This window comes from Alternaria triticimaculans (assembly GCF_023758025.1).
Source record: "Alternaria triticimaculans strain BMP 0046 chromosome Unknown scaffold_10, whole genome shotgun sequence".
Classification (NCBI taxonomy): Eukaryota; Fungi; Ascomycota; class Dothideomycetes; order Pleosporales; family Pleosporaceae; genus Alternaria; species Alternaria triticimaculans.
This window is the reverse complement of record NW_026055967.1, coordinates 127,711-152,266: the sequence shown is the minus strand read 5'-3', so window position 1 is coordinate 152,266 and position 24,556 is coordinate 127,711. Positions and strand designations below refer to the sequence as shown.

The 24,556-nt window shown below is 53.2% G+C and overlaps 9 protein-coding genes across 9 annotated transcripts; 4 read left to right on the top strand and 5 right to left on the bottom strand.

Annotated features, from left to right (window-relative positions):
- Window positions 1-79: 79 nt before the first annotated feature.
- On the top strand, window positions 80-1,579 carry J4E78_006932 (uncharacterized protein; the record flags this gene model as incomplete). The annotated part of the gene is made up of 3 exons (XM_049367542.1): window positions 80-183; window positions 242-1,139; window positions 1,199-1,579. 3 exons carry the CDS (start codon window positions 80-82, stop codon window positions 1,577-1,579), a joined length of 1,383 nt encoding a protein of 460 aa, XP_049220512.1.
- A 422-nt stretch (window positions 1,580-2,001) lies between these two features.
- Window positions 2,002-6,488, bottom strand: J4E78_006931 (uncharacterized protein; the record flags this gene model as incomplete). The annotated part of the gene is made up of 5 exons (XM_049367541.1): window positions 2,002-2,034; window positions 2,093-5,835; window positions 5,880-6,083; window positions 6,133-6,408; window positions 6,458-6,488. The coding sequence occupies 5 exons, from the start codon at window positions 6,486-6,488 to the stop codon at window positions 2,002-2,004; spliced, it is 4,287 nt and encodes a 1,428-aa protein (XP_049220511.1).
- Window positions 6,489-7,099: 611 nt separating this feature from the next.
- J4E78_006930 (uncharacterized protein) lies at window positions 7,100-8,009 on the bottom strand (the record flags this gene model as incomplete). The annotated part of the gene is made up of 2 exons (XM_049367540.1): window positions 7,100-7,710; window positions 7,760-8,009. 2 exons carry the CDS (start codon window positions 8,007-8,009, stop codon window positions 7,100-7,102), a joined length of 861 nt encoding a protein of 286 aa, XP_049220510.1.
- Window positions 8,010-8,477: 468 nt separating this feature from the next.
- On the top strand, window positions 8,478-9,445 carry J4E78_006929 (putative secondary metabolism biosynthetic enzyme; the record flags this gene model as incomplete). The annotated part of the gene is made up of 2 exons (XM_049367539.1): window positions 8,478-8,592; window positions 8,643-9,445. 2 exons carry the CDS (start codon window positions 8,478-8,480, stop codon window positions 9,443-9,445), a joined length of 918 nt encoding a protein of 305 aa, XP_049220509.1.
- A 94-nt stretch (window positions 9,446-9,539) lies between these two features.
- Window positions 9,540-11,436, bottom strand: J4E78_006928 (uncharacterized protein; the record flags this gene model as incomplete). Its single annotated transcript, XM_049367538.1, has 5 exons — window positions 9,540-9,911; window positions 9,978-10,310; window positions 10,404-10,560; window positions 10,611-11,120; window positions 11,174-11,436. 5 exons carry the CDS (start codon window positions 11,434-11,436, stop codon window positions 9,540-9,542), a joined length of 1,635 nt encoding a protein of 544 aa, XP_049220508.1.
- A 367-nt stretch (window positions 11,437-11,803) lies between these two features.
- Window positions 11,804-12,847, bottom strand: J4E78_006927 (uncharacterized protein; the record flags this gene model as incomplete). Its single annotated transcript, XM_049367537.1, has 1 exon — window positions 11,804-12,847. One exon carries the CDS (start codon window positions 12,845-12,847, stop codon window positions 11,804-11,806), a length of 1,044 nt encoding a protein of 347 aa, XP_049220507.1.
- Window positions 12,848-14,335: 1,488 nt separating this feature from the next.
- Window positions 14,336-17,122, top strand: J4E78_006926 (uncharacterized protein; the record flags this gene model as incomplete). The annotated part of the gene is made up of 1 exon (XM_049367536.1): window positions 14,336-17,122. One exon carries the CDS (start codon window positions 14,336-14,338, stop codon window positions 17,120-17,122), a length of 2,787 nt encoding a protein of 928 aa, XP_049220506.1.
- Window positions 17,123-17,431: 309 nt separating this feature from the next.
- On the top strand, window positions 17,432-19,930 carry J4E78_006925 (uncharacterized protein; the record flags this gene model as incomplete). Its single annotated transcript, XM_049367535.1, has 3 exons — window positions 17,432-17,574; window positions 17,632-17,801; window positions 17,853-19,930. The coding sequence occupies 3 exons, from the start codon at window positions 17,432-17,434 to the stop codon at window positions 19,928-19,930; spliced, it is 2,391 nt and encodes a 796-aa protein (XP_049220505.1).
- Window positions 19,931-20,364: 434 nt separating this feature from the next.
- Window positions 20,365-24,246, bottom strand: J4E78_006924 (uncharacterized protein; the record flags this gene model as incomplete). Its single annotated transcript, XM_049367534.1, has 3 exons — window positions 20,365-20,858; window positions 22,527-23,651; window positions 23,802-24,246. 3 exons carry the CDS (start codon window positions 24,244-24,246, stop codon window positions 20,365-20,367), a joined length of 2,064 nt encoding a protein of 687 aa, XP_049220504.1.
- Between the last annotated feature and the right edge of the window lie 310 nt (window positions 24,247-24,556).

The following is a 24,556-nucleotide window of genomic DNA, read 5'->3' as shown; positions in this document are numbered from 1 at the left end:
TGTGCCGCGGACATACATACCCTCTCTTTTCTGTAATCCTCTGGTTTCTTTCAACACGTCCGTCTCACGTTTCTCAACTATGTTGCAACTCGACCCTGACTTCATCCGTATGGACGCCGAAGCTGAAAGAGCCAAGGGTTTTGTGAGATGCAAGTTCAACGAACAGATCGACTCGATACCAATGTACAGTCCCTCACATTCACTGGAATCAATATCTCTGCTAATCGACAGCCACATATAGATACGATGCCTCCCCTTCAGAACGCCAAAGAGCAGTAGAAGCCGCAACTGCTGCGCGAAAATCATGTCGCGAACTAGCTAGCGAGTTCCACGCCGTCCTACCAAGAGAGCTTCGAAACATGATATACGCCTACATCGTCGGCCCGACAGCTCAGCCTCAAACTACACCGGAATATAGCGGAATGTGGTGGCGTGTCGAGTGCGGCAAGAGCATACGCATTGGCTGGTTAGACTCGCAATGGGGCGAGGGTATTGAAGCACTCGACATCTGCGGTGAAAGTCTACACATGCAACCCAAATGCTGGGCTATGGATCCAGCATACTTTGGAGCGCACGCAGCCCAAGAGCTTACAGAAACTTACTACAGTATCAACAGTTTCTACATCACGTCTGCCCAGGAGATGAGCAACCTGTTCCGCGCCGATCCCTTCAAGCTCAGAATAAAGCCGCATCAGTTTATCCGCAAGTTCACGCTGGTACTCAACTTCTCCGGAACTGAAATGCAAAGCGAGGACGAAGTGGCGACTCTTCACAAAAACCTCCAAGACCTCCAGCTGCTACCTACGAAACGCAAACACGAGATTTGCATCCGCCTCGAGACCGCTTTCCAGATTGGAACTATCAAACTTGGTGGGTATCGATACCGTCACCCCTACGACATGGAAGATGAGCGAATTATGCTCAATATCCTCGAGTCGATCAGACGGCCCGTGTATGATCTCATACATAGGGGGGAGTCGGTCAGGGTGTTCCAGGCAAATTTAGACGACTGGTGTACACCACGCCAAAAGAGAATTGAAGATGTAGGAATCAGGTACTTGACATCTGCTGAAAGAGTGAAAGGCCAGTGGGGGCCGCCTTGTCGATTCTTCAGCATGACGGAAGGGGAGTGGCAAAAGGTATGCGGTTTGCTAATTATCACGCGAGTGTCTGCATGGGTGGGGCTAATGAGAGTTAGGAGAGAGAAGAGGATACGGATGGAGACCCAGCCCGGCATTACGTTCTCCGTCCGCCTAATGTTGCAAGCGACAAGGATGAGCAAGACACAAACGAAAACAGCGAGGAAGACGAGGAGGCAACAGATGAAGAAAGCGACGAAGAAGAAGAAGAAGAAGGACCAGAAAACGAGAGCGACGACGAGGAATACTTGTTCAATCGAGACCAGACTCTAGACATGGAAACCAAGCTCAAGGTGCGCGAAGCGCTGAAAACCCGATGGCAGGAATCAGGCGCTCTTGATCACTTTTGGCACAGCGGCGACTGTAAAGGCCCTTTCGGACTCCAGAAACAGAAATCACGATACAAATCGAGGGAAAGTAATGGTGGAGACTTCATGTAGCCATGCCACAGGACAGGATATTAGTTGAGCGGGCTACAAAGCTCTAATCAGCATCGAAACACACATTCACAACACTTCATCAATCAACCAAAGAACGAATTAGATTAAGTAACTAACCATGTGCACAAAACGCAGCAGTCGCTCAGACCCAATCCTCCCTACTACACAGCCAGCACCAAGACTGGCCCAAAAGCCTCCGTCTCAAGTGAAAGCTTTAGTACAAGAAGAGTAAGCGTGAACAAAGGAAAGGGCGTGCGTCGCAGCGACAGGGGATAAAACGGAGAGGGAGAGAAGTCCAACGCTCAAGGGTATGAAAAGTTTGTTGTGACAAAGCCATGCTAAACATATGTACTCATACAAAAGAGCGATCCGGGGTACGCGAGTGTGTGTGGCGGTATGGAGTGGGAATGATCGGGGGGGGGTTAGTTTCCACCGGAAGCCAGGTGATCGGCGGCCTATTGGAAATTGTTAGTTGGAGTCTTCTTCTACATAGAGTGTGGTTGCATTGCTTACCTTGTTGATGTCGTAGTCGTACTTCTCGAGCGCAGACAAGGCGTCGTTACGTCCATAGCCCATACCGGTCAGCTTCTTGAGGATAGGGTCGTCATGCTCGGTTCCAGTGCTGATGGCACGACCAAGCGAGGGCATCTGAGGCGACAATCCCTGAGACTTGGATGAAGAAGCAGCAGCCTCCTCATTGTCGAGAGTGTCAAAGACAGACTTGCCAAAGTCAGTGGACGCTTGCTGCGAGTGTGAGCCCTTGTCGGTCTGCGACGACTCGAGGTTGGAGAAGATGGCATCCCAGTCCTGGGACGAGGCAGCGGGTTGAGGCTGCTGGGGCTGTCCTCCAAAGGTCTGCGACAGGTGTTCAAAGTCACTGAAGCTGTCATCACCACGCGGCTTGCCGGTGGGAGTCTGCTGAGAAGCCATAGTGTTTGACTTGGAGGCAGCTGGCGAGTCAAACACTGGGTTGAACTCGTCAAGACCTTCACGGTTCTGCGAAGAGAACATGAAGTCGTCATCAGCGCGGTCATCCTCCTTGGCATCCGCTAGATCATCAAATCCGGCGTCGAAGTCATCGTTGAAGGCAGACTTGCCGAGTTGGGGGACGTTGTTGGAAGGCGATGGGCCCTTGTTGTTCTCATTGGCACCGTACGATACTGCAGAGTGGTATTGGTCGGATGGAACGGTCGATGATGGAGTATCTAGAGGAGGGGGCGATGTGGTCGCAGACTTGGAAGGGCCGCCAAAGAGAGCAGCTCCGTGACCGCCAGGAGGATTGTACGACTTCTCGGGACCTTGCGCGGTGTCAGGAGATCCTGGCGATGTTGGGTCTTCGCGAGCGGGAAGAAGACCACCGAACTCAGGTGGGAATTGGTTCGATCCACTTCTGGTCTGGTTCACACTGGACTCGTAGGTGGGTGGGGACTTCTGCGCACTAGGAGAGGGCAAGCCACCGATGTTGGAGTCCAGGCGGGTAGTTGGCGGCGGAGCTCTGTACAACTCGTCACTTGACGCAGTACCTGGTCGCTGCTGTTGCTGAGAGCGCTGCTCTTGTCCTGTGCTAGTACGCTTCTGGTTTGGCGACGCGGATGTGAAGTTGTCATCGAATCCGCGCTCATCGTTACTGTCGCTGTCATCATCGTGAGCGAGGTCCTCGATCGGAGGGAACTCCTTGTTGAACCTGTTGGAGTTATCCGCGGGTGCGCTTGTGGTGGATGCAGTAGCAGTGTTCTGACGACTAGGGCCGAAGCCAGCGAATGCCGCATCGAAATCATCCTTGCCTCCACGAGGTTGTTCACCAGAAGTGCTGCCGAAGGGGTCGGCGCGGTTGATGTTCCTGTTGGGGGCGCTCAGACTGCTCTCTCCAGTTTGGTTCTGCTGAAGAGGGGTAGCAGCCTCACGTGGGAAGGCACCAGGAATGTCAACACCAGCTGAAGGTGCTCCGAAGTTGGAGAAGGCATCCTTACGGTCCTCAGCTCTGGTTGAGCGCTGAGTATCACTGGTGATACTGGCTACAGGAGATGCTGATGAGAAGTTACGGTTGAACAGAGAAGGGTTGAAGTTGTCGGTTTCTGTGCGGTTGGTTTCAGTTCGCTCTACCGTGGGCTTCTCTGCTATTGGTGTGCTCGCAGGAGATGCCTGGGAAATTGTAGGTGTCTCGTTGCCAGGGCCACCGTATCTGCTGGCAGGAGCAGTAGCTCGCACGGAAGAGCTGAACGAGTCGGATCTCTGGCCGCCTTCCCTCAGAGGTAGGAATGAAGAGCCAAATTGACGCGACTCAGGGGGGGCTGGCGGGTCTGCAGCGCGGGGAGATTCCTGGTAAGAAGACAGAGGGGGTGAGGTAGACGGTGTGGGGACGTCAGGTCCTTCGGAAGAGCGTACTGATTGGCCGGATGGAACAGAGAAGCTGGGACCTTGGCTCTGGTTTTCGGGACGGAAAGAGACGGGAGGTGCTGTGCTTTGAGGAGTGCCGAAGCTACCAAAAACGCTGTCAAAGTCCTTGTGCGGGCCTTCACGTGCGAATCCAGATGGCGACATGGTGTTCTCCGCAACGGGTTGGGGCGACTTGCGGAAGAATGGGTTCGTGCTCTGGCTTGTAGTGGACGCTGCGGGGCTGACGGCGACGGCGGGAGTCTGGGCCTGCGGACTGCGTGTGCCCTCTTCCTGCGACTTGGTCAAGTCGTTCATTTCGTTCCTGATCTTGTCGCGTTCTCCCTCATTGGTAGCAAGCTGCTTCTTGTTGATAGCAACCATGCCCTTCTGCTGTCGGGCATCGTTCCTCATCTTGTCAAGCTGAGGACGCAGCTGTCCGATCTCGGTATTGAGTTGGCGGATGCGTTCTTTCAAGCTGTTGTTCTCACGTTGGTCAGCCTCAAGTTGGCCTCCCACCTGGCGGTGCTGATTCTGGAGATCCTGGTAAGAGCCCTCGATCATAGCAAGGTCCTGCTGCAGCTTGCGGGTCTCGTTGCGAGAGGCAGCCAGTCGGTCCTCTAGCGCCTTGACAGCCTTGACTTCCTGGTCGTACTGGGTCTTGAACTGCGAGAGGCGCAGCTCGAGATCGCGCTTCTGGGTGTTGACACTGTTGAGATCGCCCTCTGTCGCAGTCTTCTTGTTCTGAACTTCCTGCATCTGGTTTCGGAGAGTGGTCATCTGGTTAGACATGTTGGCCAGGTCAGTCGAGTCTTGCGTCAGCTTCTTGTTGATCTCGGCAACATCCTCTCCACCCAGCAAATCGTCCATTGCGGATGGTGTGGAGTGTTGTGGTACGCCAGAGGTACCCGATTGGCCTGTAGAATGCGCAGTAAGAGTCTGACCGAATGAAGAACTAGGCATGAACGGCTTGAAGGTGGAAGCAGGGTTCCGCGGTTGAGGCTGGAATGGGTGAGGAGACGTGGGCGAAGTTGGCTTGCTTCCGAAAGGATCCGCCTCGAATGGCTTGCTGAAGGTAGCCGAGCCGCCTGTCGATTGCGGTTGCTGAGGAGCAGGAGCCGGTGCTGTGAAGGCGTCGAGTCCGAAGAGATCATCTGCAGCTGATTTGGCGGCGCGAGGAACGGGTGGCGCTGGCTGAGGGGCGGTTACTGGCACTGCTTGGTTGGCAGCTGTTCGTAGGCTCGGGGGAATCAGGCTGGGTGGTAGTGTTGCTGGAAGCTGGTCTCCCTTCCGTTGTTGACGGATCAGGTACATTGCGACTGCGAACTCGTCCTTGGACAGCTGACCTTCCGAATTGATGTCTGCGAGGTCCCATATTCCTGCGAGGACATCTTCGGGCAGGCCGGAATCGCTGAAAAAGCGCACTGCCTGGTCGCCAGTGATAAAACCGCGACCCATGGTGTCAACCGTCTTGAAGAGGTTGTCGTAAGACGCCTTCTCTTGTGGGCTGATAAGCCAATCGCTGCCGGTCGGTTGGGGTGCTGGAGCCGGTGCTCCAAATGGCGTTCGTCCAAGTGGACTTGATTGCCGTGGCTGGTTTTGCTGCCCGCTGAACTGGCGCGGGATGGACATGGATTGGTCTGGTCGGCCTGGTGGAGGTGGGAGTTGTCCTCGTCGCGAGGCGGCTTCGTACAGGCCTGGGGGTAGGGCGGTCGGGAGGGCCTTCATGTTGCCAGTTCGGTAGGAGGCGAGCATGTGCATGGCAATGATGAATTCGGTGACGTTCAGAGCGCCGCGCTGCTCCGTGTCGGAAAGATTCCAGATGCGACCGAGGACTTCATTGGGTAACCGCGCTTTCTCGAAGATCTCCTTTGCATTCTCGCCTGGAAATGTTAGAGTCGCACTAGTCGAGTATCAAGACACATACCAGAGAGTACGCCATTGACAGCCCCAGACTTCTCGAAGAGGCCTGCGTATTCAGCAGCCTTGGCGGGTACTAGCGGAGGCACGCGGATGGGGCCGTTACCGCTCATCTGAGGTTGTATCGAACCGGTGGGTTGTGGAGAGAAGCTCGGGGCGGCGGGAGGAGCGGATGGGATGTTCAAGCCCTCGAACTTGGGCAGGGGCGCAGCTGCGGGAGTGTCAGCGCATGGCTATACTACGGGCCATTGAGGTCTTACGTCTAAAGGCCAGCTCGGGGGCGGGGTCTCTGCCGGCCTGGTAGTGTCCGATGAGGCGCAGGACCTGGCAGAAGCCGGCCATGGTCAGGAGACCGCGGTTCTCCGTGTCTGCAATCTGCCATATCTCGCCCAGGACAGCGGGTGCCAACTTGGTACGCTCGAAGAACTTGACGGCAATCTCGCCTGTTATGACGCCCAGCTTCTCCGTGTCGGCCTGCTGGAAGAGGAACTGGAAGACGCGCTTCTCCTCGGGCGTCAGGTTGAGGACGGGCTGGTCTGCGCCGCGTTAGCTGGGACGTGGGCAAGTGTATGTGTCAGCACGCACTCAATTCGCCGCTCTGTGCGAGGTCCGCCATGGCTGTGGGGGCTCCGTGGACGGCGCTCGTGGTTGTTAGGCTTCTGCCTGGGTGGATGAGGCTGAAGCTCCCGGCGCTGTCGTGTAATGGAGCGGGGAAGCTTTGGGCGGCCGGGCGGTGGACTGCTGCAGGGCTAGCGGCCGGCGGCTACACGCGAAAAAACACCTCTCGAGTAGCGATGGAAAGCCCTTGGGGGTGAAAGGGGCGCGATGGTGGTAGCAATGTTGGTGGAGGGTTGGCCTTGGGGAGATGCGCCGGAAGCTTGATCCTAGTGATGCTAGGCGCGAGTTAGTCCCTAGTGCTGCGTCGATGCTCGCAACTCGTCTATTGGGCGGGAACACAGCAGCTGTCACGGGCCCAGCCACGCTGTCGATGCATCCCATCCCGCCCTGCCACTCATTAACATGCACATGGCCGGCCTCCGCATTTCACCCAAGCCCTCGGCCAATCGCACACGCTGAATTATTCCGGATGTGTAACCTGACGCACCTGGTCATCAGCGGTGGATACGCATGTGAAATTGACGCTGCTGTGTGAGGATGGGTGTTGTCATTACTTCGTGATTACAAGTCTTGTACAATAGAGTGGTGAAGGGCCTGTACACCCACGCTTCATCGCCGCTCGCCACGACCCCGGCTGTTCTTCTCTCTCCAGCACTTGACAAAAGCCAGACTAGGGCTCACTTCCTCACGCCTCCCCCACGCCCGTCCCAGCAGCCAGTCAGTGACACTGATCACCTTGGCCGTCCTGTCCCAGTGCTGGCCCTCTTCTGTGTGCTCGATGATGTGATTCAAGATGCGCCCCTCTTCGTCGAACTCAAACTTGAACAGCCCAGTAAACTCCTGGTGCGGCCTCTTGGACCCCGCGACGATGCTCGTAATCTTTTCGACTACGTCGCTGACCTGCCCGTTCTCCTTCTCCGATTTGCATGTCTGCCACCGGACTATGAGCTTCTCGTTGCGTACGTTGCTTGTGGTGGATCCTCCATTCTTGACCATGCGCTCAGACAATATCTTGAGCTTCACATTGCCCAGCACAGGGACTTGGCCCCATGCGACCGGTGCAGTCCATAATGCTGCTGTGTAGGCGTACCTCCCGCTTACGTTGGGTAGGTGCGGGTGCGTCGAGGGGAATAGTTGAAGACTGATCTGCGGGGACAGTATGTCTTGCGGTAGGGGCGATATTAAGAGCGTAGGTAGGCGATCGTGGAGTACTCGGATTGCTATAATTGTGTTAGCCTTCTAATCCTACATGTGGAAGGCGCCACCCACTGTTTCCGAGTTTCAAGTTGCGCTCATTCGAACGCGCCTTCTCGCGCTCATCGGATTCCGGATGGGAGCATGGCGACGAGCTAGTGAACCAGTGCCTCGACACGGATGCCTGTCTCGCGCCGGCGTCGCTGAGGGTCCTCTTGTACTGCTTGAGCCCCAGCAGCCGGGGCGCAGTGAGCGATCTCGCTGTCCTAGTGGGGAGTTGCGTGCGGGCAAACGTGGAGAAGCGCCGCATCAGACCGCTGGTCATCTGTGTGGATAGGGATATGCGACCATAGGTGAAGATGTACTAGGTGTGAAATGGCAATTGCGGAGGATTCGATGTCTTCATACGCTAGTCGTATGACCGAAAAGCGTGCTCAGGTGGGTCCAGCCTCCAAATGCCGGGGTAGGGGTCGTGACGTAGGTTTACCGACCATGTACATCCCGCTGTAGCTACCGTCCTCGCCACGCCTGTTCGCATTGAGATGTCCCGGTGGGACGATCGATCTCCAGATGCACAATGACGCCTATAAAGATGAGGATATCTCTGCTCGACAGTTGCTTGGATGAATTTTCAATCTTGTCTCAGCAGATTCCCTAAGACGCCAGTTAGACCTTTTGTTTACAAAGGGTAAGAACGACCCCGCAGTTACCCCATGCCCAAGCTACCACTGACATATCGATTATTAGATCGCGAACATACAAGAACATTCTCCCAGTCCCCAAATCCTTCACAATGGCCCCCTCAGGGAAGCGCATCGTCTTCACCGGCGGCTCAGGAAAGGCTGGACGCCATGTCATCCCAGAACTCATCAAGAAGGGCTACTCGGTACTCAATCTTGATTTGACCGGTACGTGTTGTTTTACTCGCTGCAATGTTCTATGAATTGACACCAAGCAGACTTCCCCGACCCAAACGCCGGAGTCTTCACACTCAAAACCGACCTCACAGACAGCGGCCAAGTCTTCAACGCGCTCACAACCCACTTCAACTTCGCCGGCTATGAAGGTCCTCACGTACCCGGCCCACCAGACGCAGTCATTCACTTCGCAGCCTACGCACGAAACATGCTGGTACCCGACAACGAGTGCTATGCTGGCAACGTGAGGTCCACATACAATGTTATCGAGGCAGCGTGCAAGCTCGGCGTCAAGAAAATCATCATCGCTAGCAGCGAAACAACCTACGAAGTGTGCTTTGGCCAAGGAGATCTCGACTACACCGCATTCCCACTGACTGAAGATATGGACGTAAACCCCATGGACACCTACGCCATCTCCAAACTCTGCGGCGAGCGCGTAGCACGTGGATTTGCCCGCAGATTCGACGCCGACATATACGCCCTCCGCATTGGAAACGTTATCGAGCCCCATGAGTACGAGCGCGACTTCCCAAAGTACATCAAGTCCCCAGAGTGCCGCAAGAGGAACGCTTGGGCGTACATTGATGCTCGCGATCTTGGTCAGATTTGCGATCTATGTGTGCAGAAGGACGGACTGGGTTTCCAGGTCTTCAACGCAACGAACGATACCATCACTGCCACGTTCCCAACGAAGCAGTTCCTGGAGCAGTATGCGCCGAATACGCCCATCACAAGGGAGATGGATGAGTGGGAGGCACCGCTGAGTAACCGCAAGATTAGGGATGTTCTTGGATTCAAGGAGGAACATAACTGGCGGAAGTACTACAACCCTGATCAGTAGATGCGGATCAACTGCCCTCAACAATACCAAGCACATGTTCAAAGTTCAGATATTCGAATTGTTTTGAGTTTCGTGATGTTCCTATCATATGCGTTTACACCACTTCTCCTCTCTCCTCCACATCACTCCGTCCATGCTTCTCGCTGACAGCAGCAACAACATGTCCATCATCCCCACCCACTTTAACCCTCCCAGTATCCCCCTTATGCCCCTGCGTACCAATCCTCAGAAAGGGAACAAGAAGCAGCCCAGGTACCGATGCCGCGACCGCGAACCAAAACACCGCCGCAAATGGCTCCGCAGCATTTTTCGCATAGTAGCCAGAGGTAGCAGGACGTCTTTGAACGGCATCAAATATGGCAGTCGCAGCACCATACGCAATCGCAGTACACAGACGAGTCAGAGTCTGGAACAGCGAACCGGCAATGGATTGTTTGTTCGTAGGCATGGATGAGAGGACGTACATCTACTCGTGATCAGCGTCAAGAACCACTTCCAACAGACAATGAAATTGGAAGGGAGAGAAACTTACGTTAGCGACAATGAACTGGAAATCCACCCCAATAACACACAAACACAGCGCGGGGAACGAGAACGCCCAATAGGAGTCTCCGTATCTCTGCACGGCAGCTAGAGTGAAGGAAATGGTTAGGGCGGCAGCACCGATGCCCACGAGCAGTTTGTTGGAGACTTTGTGTTGGACAAGAGCGGCGACGGCGTTGGCAGTTAGACCGACGATGACCATGGGGAGCATGTGCACGCCTGTCATGAGGGCGTTGTAGTTCAGTTGGGTTTGGAAGTAGAGTGCGATCCAGAAGGAGAAGATGGGGAAGCCGAGAAAACCGCAGGAGAGGATGGCTAGGAGCTGGGGTTGGTGGGCGTGTTAGTGGACTGTGAAACTTTTCTTCTGGTGGTAATGGCGTTGACGATAGAAGAGGAGACGGCAAGGAGGACTTACAAGAGAAAAGTCCCGATCATACCAGATCTTCATGTCGATCATAGCATATGGGTATTTGATCTCCCATACGACAAACGCCGCAATGAGGATGAGACCTAGGATCAGTAGCACAAGAACATACGGTGTCTTCCACCCCTGTGGTGCATCGCCTCCCAAACTGCCCGAACGTTAGTCCGATATCCTCTCAATCCCGTGTAAAGAACATACCTCAACGCCGCACAGAACATCCCAATCCCCAGCACCGTCAACCCCGTTCCCGGCAGATCCAACCTCCTAATCGTCTCGGCATCCAACCTCCTCTTGAGCGTCGCATCCCTCGGCACCGTAAACGCCGCAACAATACTAGTCACAAAGTACACAATAGCAAGCAACCAAAACCCCGCTCTCCAACTAAACACCTGCGTGAACAGTCCCGACAAGATAGTCCCAAAAACAAAGCCCATGGGGTTTCCCGCGCTGAAACAGCCAAAAGCGCGGTTCTTGCGTCGGCTGGGCAACTCGTAGATGGCGCCGAGCATGCCTTGGGCTGGGGGTACGGAGGAAGCTGAGAAGATGCCTAGAACGCCGCAGAGGATATCCAAAGTCATGCCTGAGGTAGAGAAACCGGCGCCGAGACAGAAGACGGAGAAGAGGAACATGGAGGCTATGAACATGGTTTTGCGGCCGAAGAGGTCGGCTACGCTGCCGAAGAAGAGGAGGAGGGATCCTGCTGTGAGTCTATGGGTTCTCAGTCTGCGTCAGTCGAGATGTTCTGCTGGGTATATGCTTACGATGTCGCTGCATTCATCCATGTGACTTCCGCATTCGTCATGTTGAGATCCCGCGCAGCGAAAGAACTCATGACTGTGATCGACCCGGTTAGGAAGCTCGTCATGGCGACGGCCATGGTCACCGAGGCGATGAACATGCATTCTTGGAAAGTCGATGTGAAGCATTCTGGTCGCGCGTTGGGGTCCTTGTCGCTGATTGGCCGGTCATGGTTGGAAAGGGAAGCGGCGACTTCGGCGTCTGCGTCTGCTGCGTCCGCCCCCATTTCGTCTCGGAGCGCTGAACGGACAGTTGAAAGAAGCGCAGAGAGCAATTGATAGGAAATATGCTGTGGGACTTTCGAATTGATGGGACAGGGATCTGATGAGCAATGATCGAAATGCGCCGATTGTGGAATTATTCAGCGCGCGGAATTCATCCATGAGGCCGCGCTTGTTGCATAATGTCTAGCCGCTATTTAGGCAAGTGATGGCTGCACTATTCCCGGCTTGCATATATGCGCAGTTACGGACTCGGAGAAACACCGATGTCAAGGTCCGCGGAGTGTGTTAAAATGCGTTAGTAATCAGATGGTAGGCTCATAACGAGTGTGAGAGTGAAGAAGATGGATATCATGGTGAACGTACGTTATCTTACAGCTTAATTACTTTCCACTCACCTAGTTGCATCCGTCCTAGTTGACCACCTAATGGTCCTTGTACCTCCCTTCCATTGGCCCAGAGCTTCTTGCCTGCCCAATGCTCGATGAATCCATCTGGACCTGATACTATGATCAACCTTGAGCCGCTCTCTGCTCGTTGCCTTTGTATCTTCTTCTCGATCTCGGATGGATGGATAAATGTCTTCTCCTCGTCGACGTAGTAGTTGACACGGAGGCCTTCGCCTTTCGTTGCTTCGCTCCGCTTCTTGAGCGCATGCAGTTCCTTTACCACAATGCCCTTGGACGCGGTAGATGAGTCCTCTGCAAGTGGTGCAGCTGCAACGGACTCGCTGGAACCGAAGAAGCTCTGCCACCAGCCTACGCGATCCAACGCAGATGCTGTGCTACCTTTGTCGTCGCTGATGCCCCCTACACATTCTTCACGCCGCCTATTCGCCCATAGTATGTGCATCCGGCTTCCAGTCCTTCTTCCTAGGGCTTGCGCAACTTGCATCGCAGGTGCTATGCCGGTCCCGCCTGCCAGGAAGACAACCTCTATGATATCGCGCGGAAGCTCAAGTTCGGTGTTCGGTCCTCGTAGCTCGACGGTGGATTGTTCGGGTAGTCGATGCAGGTAGGTCGAGACCTCGCCTCCCTGTTCTTGCCGTATGAGCAGCCTCATATCCTCAGGCTCATTCTCGCCATTCTTGTGGACGTCTGGTGGTAAAGGCGGCAGTGGTGTGTATGCGCGCGCAATCTGTAGCTGTGGCTGCTTAATCTGGACACTCCAGATACTGCGCTTCCACACTTCCTTCACACTTTCCGTGTCCGAGACACCATTGCTATTGCGTAATGTAAATATTGCGCTGGTCGACGAGACGGGCTGCTTGTCTACGAGAGTGTACGGCGTGAAGGTATGCGGGTTCAACGATGCGTCGGAGGGGTCGGCGGATCTGGTGAAGCGATAGGCGGCGCCGCCAATGGCTGAGGTCCCGAGTACTATCAAGGGCCCTGCTCGCCGTTTGAGCCAGGACATGGCGTCTATGGGAATTGGTCGTCTCCAACAAGATGTCGTGGTCTCTCGCCGTGGAAACGCTGCGGAAGAATCTCGACATGACGACATGGCCCAAGCGCGATGCCCACCCTAGTATGCCGAGGCGTGATCATGTCCGACGCCATCATTACTAAAGGGTATCTTGTGGCATTCTGATATCTGATGCGCAGATCGAGACCGTCAGGCTGAGTTAGAGGCCATACCAGTATTGCTCTATGTGTCGTCCAGTAGACTCTTTCCTGGCACCTGTGAGAGTGAAGAGGTTCGACTTCGTGGGGCTGCTGTAGCGCGCGTGGGATGGCTGTAACGCGTCTCTGACTTCTAGAACATGGCGCGGGGTTTTAAGGAGGTGGCAAGAGGTCGATCGGCTGGGTGAAACAACATTAGCGAAGGTTGCTTTCCTTTTCGAGGACATGCACACCTCAGATGCGTCGAGCAGCTAAGCGGCTGCTTCCGTTGGACCCTGCATCTGGGGCCTATTGACCCTAACCAGGTGGCGTCCTGGCATGAGATCGTTATCGTTCATTGTAACACTTCCATCGCTTTACCACCGCTCTCGCCGCTCTCCTACTGTCAGCCTTCCATCTACTCAAGTACAGCCAAGGTACTCCTACGAACCCGATCCACGGTTCCGCACTTGCACCGGCGAATCGCCGGAGTTATCGCGGGATAAGATTTCAGCCCTATCACCTCTTCAACTTTTCACCAACCACGATACAACACCTGGCTATCGCTTAGACGTCTAGTCTAACTCTCTTAACAATTTAATTTTAAGCGAAGCTAGGGCTAAGGTTATTAATTAAATCTACTTGCAAGCCTCTAAAAGTCTTCTTCTATTACCTCTAACTTACTTATAAGCTTCTTTATAAAATTTTATTTACTAAATATATATAATTATTCTTTTATTCTGCCTTTATAACTATAACGCTTTTTAAGTATTTTATAGCGTAGATAATAGTACTAGTAAATTACTTATAACTAAGTTTATATAAAGAAGTTATATAAAGTAATTAATAGTAAGGTTAGTAGCATAAAAGCGTCTTATATAAGTTTTATTAAATTACTTATAATTAACTTCTTAGCTTATATAGTAGTACTAGTAAACTATATTATTATAGTAAGTATATTAAGGCTTAGCCTTAAATTAGTTAACTCTTACTATTATATAGCTAAAGTAAAGTAGTATTTACTAAAGTTAGTCTAGGTTTATATAAAAAAGGTAATTTTAACATACTAAGGTAGCTATATTTATAGTAGTTTATATAAGTAAAAATATTTAAGTAAAAATTTTAGCTACTTATACTTTACTTTAGCTTAGTAGTAGTAGTAATATAACTTATAGTTACTTTTAGTAGTATACTAGTTTTTAGTAAAAAAAGCTAATAATAACCTTAGCGATATTAGAATCTGTTGTAGAAACATCTCACGCACTACCCGATTATTCCGGGCTTCAGATCCGCGACCAAAGCGATGGCGCCTGCCGTTCTGACTCAGCGCCCAAGGATACTCTGTCTGGACGCCTACGACTCTTTTTCCAACAACATTGTCGCGCTGGTCGAGCAGAATGTAGACGCGGAAATCATCAAAATCTTCATCGATGATCCTGTTCTTGCGAAGCCATCAGCCTCTGGGGAGTTCACAGCGTTTACGGACTATTTGAAGAGCTTTGATGCCGTCATTGCAGGGCCGGGACCTGGCTGGGCGAAATGTGACGAAGATGTTGGTCTAATGAAAGAACTCTGGAAACTTCGGGATGAGCAGATCATTCCAGTGCTCGGTATATGTCTTGGATTCCAGTCGCTATGCCTTGCATTTGGAGCCGATATTGAACGGCTCGCGGAACCAAAGCACGGTATCATAACGGCCGTCCTACACAAGAGCCAGTCAATATTCCGCGGTGTGGAGAGTCTTTTAGCAACGCAGTACCACTCTTTGCAAGTCAAACTCGATCACCCCATACAGAACAAGCGCGCTGTACGGTATCCTGCACAGCTTTGGGAACCCACCGAGACCTGCCCTCAGTTGGAGCCGTTGGCGTGGGATTTTGATAGCGATCTCAACGGTGCCGTTCTCATGGGCATCAAACATTTGCAGAAGCCGTTCTGGGGAGTTCAATTTCATCCAGAGTCGATATGTACAAACGACGAGGGCAAGCGCATCATCCGGAATTGGTGGGAGGACGCCCAAGCCTGGAACCGGAAGCGCATGTTCAGGAACGTCCCCAAGCATAGTCTGACATCCAACGTGCCGTCTTTGCCGATGACTGCTGAGGATTTCCGACGAGAATTGGGGATCTACGGCACAAAGAAACAGAGCAAACGCTCTTATACCGATTTCGTCGCAAAGCTTGATAGCGACACTATCACACCGTTCGAGCTGGCCTCGCTCATTGCGCATGGGGACGGGCAGTCACTACCGGATCTACCACCGAGCACTGTGCATTGTGCGACCACGGGAAGTGGACGACTTACCGTTGCGGATGCTTGTGAGCTCTTCGAGTTATCAAGAGGCGAAGCCATAGTGTTAGAATCGGGACTGCAATCGAACCTCGTACCAATGGCTGTGGGAACAGGCAGGTACAGCATTATTGGTGTCGTCATCCCAGAAGAGACTCTGCGCCTACATTACTACGCTGGCACCCGCAGAATGGAGCTCAGGGATGGTAAAGACAAAGTACATACAGACTGGACCGTGGCCGACCCTTGGCCCTACGTACGAGAAGTCATGAAGAGTCTCCAGCCCTCGACTCCGCCACAGGGTTCAACATGGGCTCCTTTCTGGGGAGGTCTGATGGGATATGCATCTTACGAGGCTGGTCTAGAAACAATTGACGTCAACGGCCACGAAGAAGCCTCATATCCAGACATCTGCTTCGCCTACATAACAAGGAGTATTGTCTTTGACCACCAGATCAAAAAGATCTACGTTCAAAGTATTCGCGGTCCCTGTGACCAAGATTGGGTCATCAACACAATAGAGAGACTGTATGAGCATGCAGGCTTCAAATCACGAGAGACCACCCCGAATTCTGCCGCAATGAGGCAGGTCGATCCTTTCGAGACGCATGGCACCATGCACCAGTATATTGAGTCATGCCATCAGCTCACCGCTGGCGAAGACGACTACTGCGATAAAGTCAGAGCCTGCAAAGACTCGATAGCAGACGGCCAGAGCTACGAGCTGTGTCTGACGACTCGCAACGAGGTTCGCGCTCGCAAGCCTACAGCGTGCAGAATATCCCACTCCGAGGATAATGAACACTCCTGGAACCTCTACAAACGCCTAACTGGTCAAAATCCCGCGCCATTCAGCGCCTACATGAGGATGCACAATGTACATTTACTGTGCTCCTCGCCAGAGCGGTACATAAGCTGGGACCGATCGCAAACTGCGCAATGCCGGCCGATCAAAGGAACAGTGCAGAAGAAACCTGGTGTAACTGCCGAGATGGCCCATGACATCCTCTCATCGTCTAAGGAACGCGCAGAAAATCTCATGATTGTCGATCTTACCCGCCATCAACTTCACGGTGTCTACGGCTCCGAAAATGTCCGAGTGAGCCAGCTCATGGAAGTGGAAGAATACGAAACACTGTGGCAACTAGTATCAGTCGTCGATGCAGTACCCAGCGGAATCTACAAGCCTACCACCCCGGAAGATTGGGAAGACCCTGTGGAGTACGCTTCCAAAAAGCCAACGAAACATTCTGTTCCATACCTAGGGTTCGACGCATTCGTTGAGAGTCTACCACCAGGAAGTATGACTGGGGCGCCCAAGAAACGCTCATGCGAAATCCTTCAAAATGTGGAGAGCGGCGTGAGACGAGGCATATACTCAGGTGTTCTCGGATACCTTGACGTCGGAGGAGGCGGCGACTTCAACGTTGTCATTCGTACCGCTATCAAGATCGACGACGATCAGGATGAGGACAAGGAAGACGTCTGGCGCATCGGTGCTGGCGGGGCAGTCACAAGTCAGAGCACTCCACAAGGCGAATTTGAGGAGATGATCGCCAAGTTCGGCAGCACGAACAGAGCTTTCATGCCATTGCCACCACCAAAGCCAAAGACAAAGGGCAGAAGGGTTGAGATCATCGAGCCTGATGACCCTGAATTTGCGGAGCTGTTGGCGAGCATGAGGGGTGGAGAGGAATTGACGCTCGACGATGCGCAGCTTATGTTGAGGGCTGTGGAACGCGAGCTCAGAAGACGGAATGCTGCAGGTGATACGGCAGGCTTTATTCCAGATGGAGAATGATTCGTTTGGTAGGAGTTGGGATGGGCGGAGTCATTTGAGCTTAACCTGTGATACCATGTTTTGAGATATAGAGATAGAGTTTCTTGGTTTCAACACCAATGCCATTATGCATTTTACACAACGATTATGTCAAAGCCCCTTCTTTGATCATATACTACCTTCGCAAATCAGTCAACTGTTCCAGTTGGCAATTGAGTGATGGGTAGGCGCGATGACTAAGCACGCGATTGGTGGGGAGATGTAGCATCGCCGCGTACCTCTACGTGTAGCATTGCGACGCCAACACGCGACTTCCAGTACCCAACGCCAATGGCGACCGAAACGCCAGACCCACGAACCTTCCAGACGTGGGAAGACGCGTTCCAATACCCCATCCCCGTCGTCCGCAAGCTTGAACAGCAGCTCCGCAACAATGCCGACGACAATCGAGAGAAGCTACGGTCGCTTGTCGGGTACGGAATGCCAGGCCAACAAGGGGATATAGATGGAAGAGGCTGACGGAACTACAGGGCAAGCTATCGCAGCCTCCTCGACACAGCCGGTACGATCATCGACATGGAAGTGCGCATGCAGCAGGTGGAAAGTAGGCTTTCAAGAGTAGGGCAGAGCTGCAATGCGCGGGGCCTAGAAAAGATCACAAACAATGCGGGCAAGATGGACATGCATACACGAAGTCGCGGTCAGTCTACAACAATGCATTGGCAAGGGACAGTGGGTTGACGGGCAATAGATGCGGAGCGCTATACATTCGCGGCCCAGCTCGCAGTCATGCGCAACGCGCCTGTGGTCATGACGCGCATCATGAAAAGAGAAGGATCATATCTGCTCATTGCGAAAGTCCTGGTCATCTCAAGACTACTCCACAAGTCGCTCAGTCAATCCGACAACAAGGCGCCCATTGTCAATCAGCTGTGGGAGAGACTGCTGTCGGTACGGCGGAAGCTTCTCAGGAGGATTGACAAGCGCCTCTCGAACACGAACGGCGAAACAGCCAGCCTGCTCGAAAGCATGTGTGCCTACGCGCTCGCGACGAGTTCCACCCCGACCGATGTCCTACACCATTTCCATAAGATGCGATTGGACAAGATGAACAGCGAGCTGAGGGCAGGAGGCGATGAGCTTGCGAAGCATGGCATTAGCGCGCTCAAGCTGTGCATTCAGACATGCCTCGATACACAGACCATCTTTCCGCGGCGCTTAGCAGAGGCACTGGCAAAACTGAAGGCACAGCCGTTGATCCAGGACCCCGACGTCCGCGGTCTCTACGAGCTGAACCTCGATGTACATGATCGGTGGTTAGGCGATGAGGCACGGAACTACACGCCATGGCCGAGACACGACGAATTGCAGCGGCCGGATGCAGAGCGGATAATGCACCGATGGTCAAAGGACGCTATTGCCGCTTTCCTCAAGGGTGTGCAAAAAGCACTGGAGGGCGAAGAACGACTCAAAGAGGTTGCAGACTTGAGGCAAGAGCTGATCGAGACCTGGATATTGTCTGGCTCACGAATGGCGGGTGTCAAGTCGGCCAACGTTTTAGACGATCTACGAGACACGATGAACGATAAGCTTGAGGGCATAGTGCGATCGCGCACACATGGGCTACAAAGTGTCGTTACCGAGCTGACGAATCGACTGGACACGGTGGCTTCAACAGACAAGGCCGTGGCACCTTCACTATGGGATACCACCACCAAGGCCTCTGATCTGAGCAACGGGGCACAAAACTTCAAATCTGCTATACTCAACACCTACCAAGGGCGCGATGAGTCTGTCATCAGTGTAACCTCTGCCTTTGACAAATGGATGGAGTCTATCCTGGAAGTCAAGGGTATCGTCAAGAGCATGAAGGAAGCACGATGGGACGATACCTTTGCAGATGATGTGGACGACGAATCCGAAGATGAGCTTGGCGATTCGAAGCAAGCACTCCTCAGCGATGACGATCCAAAACTGCTCGAGGAAGCTACCCAGGAGGCCTTGAGCGACGCCATGCAAAACCTAAGCCGGAGCTTCAATACTATCGTGAAGAAGTCTGATGGTGAGCAATCAACACAAAAGGCCACTTTCATGCTGCGCGTAGTCAGGGAAATCGGCGATCGGATACCGCGGTTACGCCTCCAAGATAAAGCCACACCTCTTGCGTCACCCTTTACGATAGAGATTCTTCAACCGTTGCATGCTACACTCGCTTTACGCGTCACGAAACCAAGCGTAGATGCATACAAGACATCGCTTCAAGGTTCACTTAAAGTGAAGACAAACAGCCACATCTTGTGGGAAGGACACCCACCACTACCGAGTCAGCCGTCCTCCAGCGCTTTCAGATTCCTGCGGGGCCTAAACAAAGATATGGGCGCGCTTGGTAGTGATGTATGGGCGCCCGGCAGCGTCGAGGTTCTGAAAAGCAGCGTCGCCGACGAAGTAATCAAAACAGTTCAGGAGCATCTCGACGCCATCAGCGCGTCTGCGAAAGAGCAAAGCTCTTCTGTCGAGAAGAAAGACGAAGACAGAGAAGAAAATGGAGGCGCAGACCCCACAGCCACGGATGATGGTGAGAAAGCAGACGCCACCCCGCCATCTTCAGATGACAAGGAAGCAAAGGAACAGAGAGTCAAACAAATGCTTTTCGATCTTCTCTACATCCAACGCTTCGTTGGTGACACAGGCGCAGACGATGCCAAACTCACAGCGCTGGTACAGAAAACCGACATGGTGGACTTGGACGAGGTTGCTATCAACAGGCTGAGGAAGAACGCGGTGGATTATGCGAAGAAGACGTATCTGCTCTTCGCACTGCTCGCGTAGATAATTATACGTAGACATGAACCAATGAGACCATTACTACTCTTCACCCTGCAGTTCCATTGGGCTGACAACGTAGTGCTCGCTTTCCATAGTCTACACTCCGCGGAGACTGGGCAGATCGAACTTGTTTGAGGCTCAGAACTAACGGCCATGGTTCCCGTGTGGAAACCCCACTTGGTTCGAACGCCACGATGGGTCCGGTGCAAGACGTCCAGTCGAGTTTGTTCAGCAGTTGATCGTCCCATGCTATATCGTGTTTCTAGTGCCTATGCTAAGGAATTTACATGCGGTCGAACTGTATGCCGAAAAAAAAATGTCCAAACGCCATGCATGATGGATATCTCAGGTTAGAAAAGAAAATATGCTCCGACCCAGCCCACCTTCTCCCCTCGTCTCCAACAAACCACACAGGGCGTCGTATGCAGGTGTGGGCTCTACGACACATCCATACTATCCCCACCCGCCCTCAACCCCTCAATCTCCTTGCGCAGCAGCTCAATCTCCTTCTCTTGCGCCTTCATCTTCTCCAACGCCATCTCAATCAATCGCGCTTTATTAACCGTCTTCTTCTCGCCCGGCACAGACCCCTTCCCACTCCTCACATCGTCATCGGCACCATCCATGCCCGTCACCTTCTCGCTCCCATCCTCGCCGTCTTTCCCCCTCATAACAACAAAACACGTGGTGCCACTCCCAAACGTGACTTCGCCGTCGAGTAAGAATTCAGCTAGATCTACCATGGCGGTTTTCATGCGGTCGCGCCGGGCTTGTTCGGCTGCGCGGTGCGTGGCGCGCTTCATCATTACGCCGGTAGCCATGGCGGTGCTGAAGTGGAGGCCCATTTCTAGGTGTTGGCCAGAGGAAATTAATTCGTAGTTTGATTTGGAAGCTAGGAGATCGGCTTGCGGGGTTGTTACGCCGCCGGCGCCTGGAGGGGGTTAGCTGTGTTCTCCATTTTGCGGTCGTGTTGTTCGGGTGAGATTGAGGTCACGGGAATTGATGACGAAGAGAGAGGCATACCATTGCTGTCCGCTGGTACTATGTTACTACTTCTTCTTGCGATGGCAACTTTCTTCGGTGTTGCGGATGATGCATGGGATATTGATGATATTGTGCTCGCGGTGTCTGCTGCTATTGACGGAGACCTTATCGAAGATACTGTGGGTGATGTGACAGATTGCGTTGTTATTGATGGCGATTTCAATGGGCGGATGGGATGGATCGGTAATTGCACGGGTTGTTGCTGTGGCTGTATTTGCGGTGCTGGTTGCATTTGCACGTGCTGCATCTGCTGTACGTGTTGTTGCTGTTCTTGCTGCTGCTGGGCGCTTTCTCTAACCGGACTATATCTCCTTCTCTTTTTGAACAACTGTGGCCATGTTCTACTCAGCGGACCCCGATGTCCGCCTTCATTTCTGTCGTTACCGGGCGGTCCACTCGGCTGTGGATATGGCTGCATGATTCATCGAGGCGCAATATCAGACGCTTTGCGGTGGATGTGATTTTGTAGAAGTCTCCGACAAGCGGTAGTCGTAGCAACAGTGTACCAGATGGCAGAGGCGTGCCTAATGCGGGTTGGATGTCAGACTGGGCTACCACCCACAAGAGGCAACAACAACAATGACGGGGCGTCGACACAAGGCGCCAACAAAGACCAGAGCGAAAGCACGAAAGCGACGGGTCCAAGGCTCTGGGGATCTTGAGCTTGTTCAGCTGGGTTGCGCACGTACAGCCGCGTAGCAGGCGGGTACAGGTGTTATGCGTGAGCCGTCGAAGTCGGCCTCATCCATGGGTCGAGAGCAGCGGTCGCAACAAGGCGTAGTAGACGCGCGATCTGGAAGGAATTCCGCGCATGCTTGCACTGGGCCGTTAAAAGCAAATGGCGTCCGCAGCGCGACTGATTGTGAGCGAAGCTTTTGCTTGGCGCAACCCAAAGACGTGGTGTTGCTGCTGACTTGGAGGTGCGTGAAGGCGTGGCTGAGCCAACCAAACCTCGCCCCGTGAGCACATGGGCTTGGCGCGTCGACGCATGCTAAAGCGCCCCTTGTCTCGAACCCAGGACGCCGAGTGCTTAGTTGCCACTCTTACTGCTCAGCGCTGCAATCAAGTGACATTCCCTCCGTGCGCAGGGTCGAGCCTCCGCTACGGAAGCTACTCCAGTCTACCGCGACGGAACGTCGCGGAGGTCACCTTCTATATTCGGAGTCGTCGATGAAACAGCCGATAGCTTACATGTAGTCGTGGGGATCAATGAGCGCTGCACAAGAACACACGTGCTGGAGATCACTATAGAAACATTGGAAGTGCTGTCGCGGCTTCTGCCGGCCCACGATATGGTGGTCAGATCATGATGATCGAGGTCGTGCTCAAAGTATTATCCATCTACAATGTAGCGGTTCAGACAAGATACCCCGCATAGTCTGCTAATGCTATTTGGCTGGACATCAAGGTGTCTGCACGCACATGTTGTTTCTTTCGCATTGTGATACGTGGCCAGAGGAGCAATTCCTGTCGCATTAAGATGGGAAATTCATATTCGTTATAAGCCTCATCCAAATCATTCTCACGTGTCGCTAATCCAAGCTGTTCGTTCTACTGGTCATCTCGTGGCTTTCATAGCTTCGCTTGCCTTTGACCTGAACTCCGGGTACATACTCCAGATCCTCGTCCTCCAAATCGGTATCCAGGTCCTCCTCACTGAGCATCTTGGGGTTTAGTGCAAAGGCGCCTTTCGGCACAAAGGTACTCGTCAAGACCAGCACACTGATGATGGTGAACTGTACAGCAGCCACGTTCAACACAGCCCCGTGTATCTGTTCGTTGTGGCGATCGGAAACGCGGTCGATGTAGGTCCCGAGGGAAACGGATGCGATCGCGTACGTGACGATGTATGTGCTGTAGAGGAACGCCATAACGGCACCGAGTGCAGATACGTTCTGAGTCTTCGACTCGATGCGCGCTAGTGATGCCTGAATGTATGCGGCGAGCGATACGTCGCCGGCAGCCCACCCGAAACTGATGGGGAGGAACGTCGCTCCCACGATCCAAGCTTGAGCCACGTCGTTCTTGGGTGGGTTCCAGAAAGGTAGATACCAGACTATCAGGAGAGCCAGGGCGTCTAGCCGAAGCCATGGTATCGGAGTGTGCACCAAGTTCGTGAACATGAATACAAACAGCGCTCCTAGCAGTTCGCCGAAGTTTGAGCCTCCCACTATGATCTGTGACCATGCCGAGTTTCCGAAATAGCGGCGTGCTACGGCAGGAGCGATTGCGTTCTCGAGGTATCGGTGCGCATAAAGCGCGACAGCATATCCGGGTAACAGCCAGATAAACTTGCGGTGTTTGAAGATGATCTTAGCACCGGTTCCAACGGACTCGAAGAAGAGGTAGAATCCGCCTATCACGGCCTTGACATAGGTTGGCTGACTCTCCAAGATCAGAGACCTGCCTTCCTTCGGTATGCTGGCTTCCTCAATGAAGTACCAGAGTATGGATGCGGCGGCGAAGAATATGGGCGTGATAATGAAGCTGAAGTTGTTGCCGAACCGGGGAATGAGCGCAAGTGCTGTGCAAAAGGCACCAGCAGTGCCGCTGATCTCGTAGAAGATATGGACCAGAGAGTCCATACGTCGAAGCTTTTGGATGTTGCCGCCAACCAAGTCGCGCGGAATGACTCGCCGGATCAATTCGACCATGCCGTAGACTATACCACAGACGCAATCTAGCGTTCGTCAGCAACATGGAATCAGATGAGAACAAGTACCTGCTGCTCTTTACAGCACCCGCCAGCGACAGCTCTGGCGGCAGCAGACATGAGAGCAAAGGTGACCGACATATCGAACCGTTAGGTAGACTGGGGCTATGAACTTACAGATGGGGATCATGGCGTCGGTATCATAGTCACCGTAGTAGCTGAAGTCATCCTTTGCCCATCCGCGCGGTGCGAACTTGCCGCCAGTTGCAGCGTCTAAGATGAGCAAGACGCTGCTCATGAAGGCGAATATAAGCACTGCACATGCCAGAACGTTCTTCGTCGGATATCTTTTGATGAGTGGCGCGATCAGTATAGATCCAACACACTGAAAGGCTTGATTCAGTCCAGTCAAGACGCCGACACGTTGAAAAGTAATGGAGATGTGCGTTTTCTTCTCGAGTTCATCGTATCGATTAGTCGCAAGCGCAATGACAGATCCGTTGAATGCCTCGAGGCCGAACTTGTACATCATGATGCCGGCGATGTAGATGCCGATGTTCCGTCGTTCGACAGGAGTGTAGATGTTCCATGTCTCGCGCATGACAGCGATAGGCCGGACCATGGTGACAGTCGGGGCACGTAACGTGCGGTGGTGTTGCTACGGGAAGAGACAGCTAGCCCGCAAATGCGGAGAGACCTTGTTTATACGTCCACGATGCCGGAACGCTGGTGTTGAGGAATGGACCAATTAGGTGAGTGGGCTATCGCATGCGGTACTCTACGGCGTCCCGTGGGTGTTCATAGAAAATGACGCCCGCATCGGTGACGAGGAGGCATTGCAAGAGCCCTGTCGTTCGTGTTAATGGAAAAGACGGCGTGGAGCGTTTGCGAGCCAAGTTGCACGGGCATGACCCCAGTCGTTGTGAGGACTT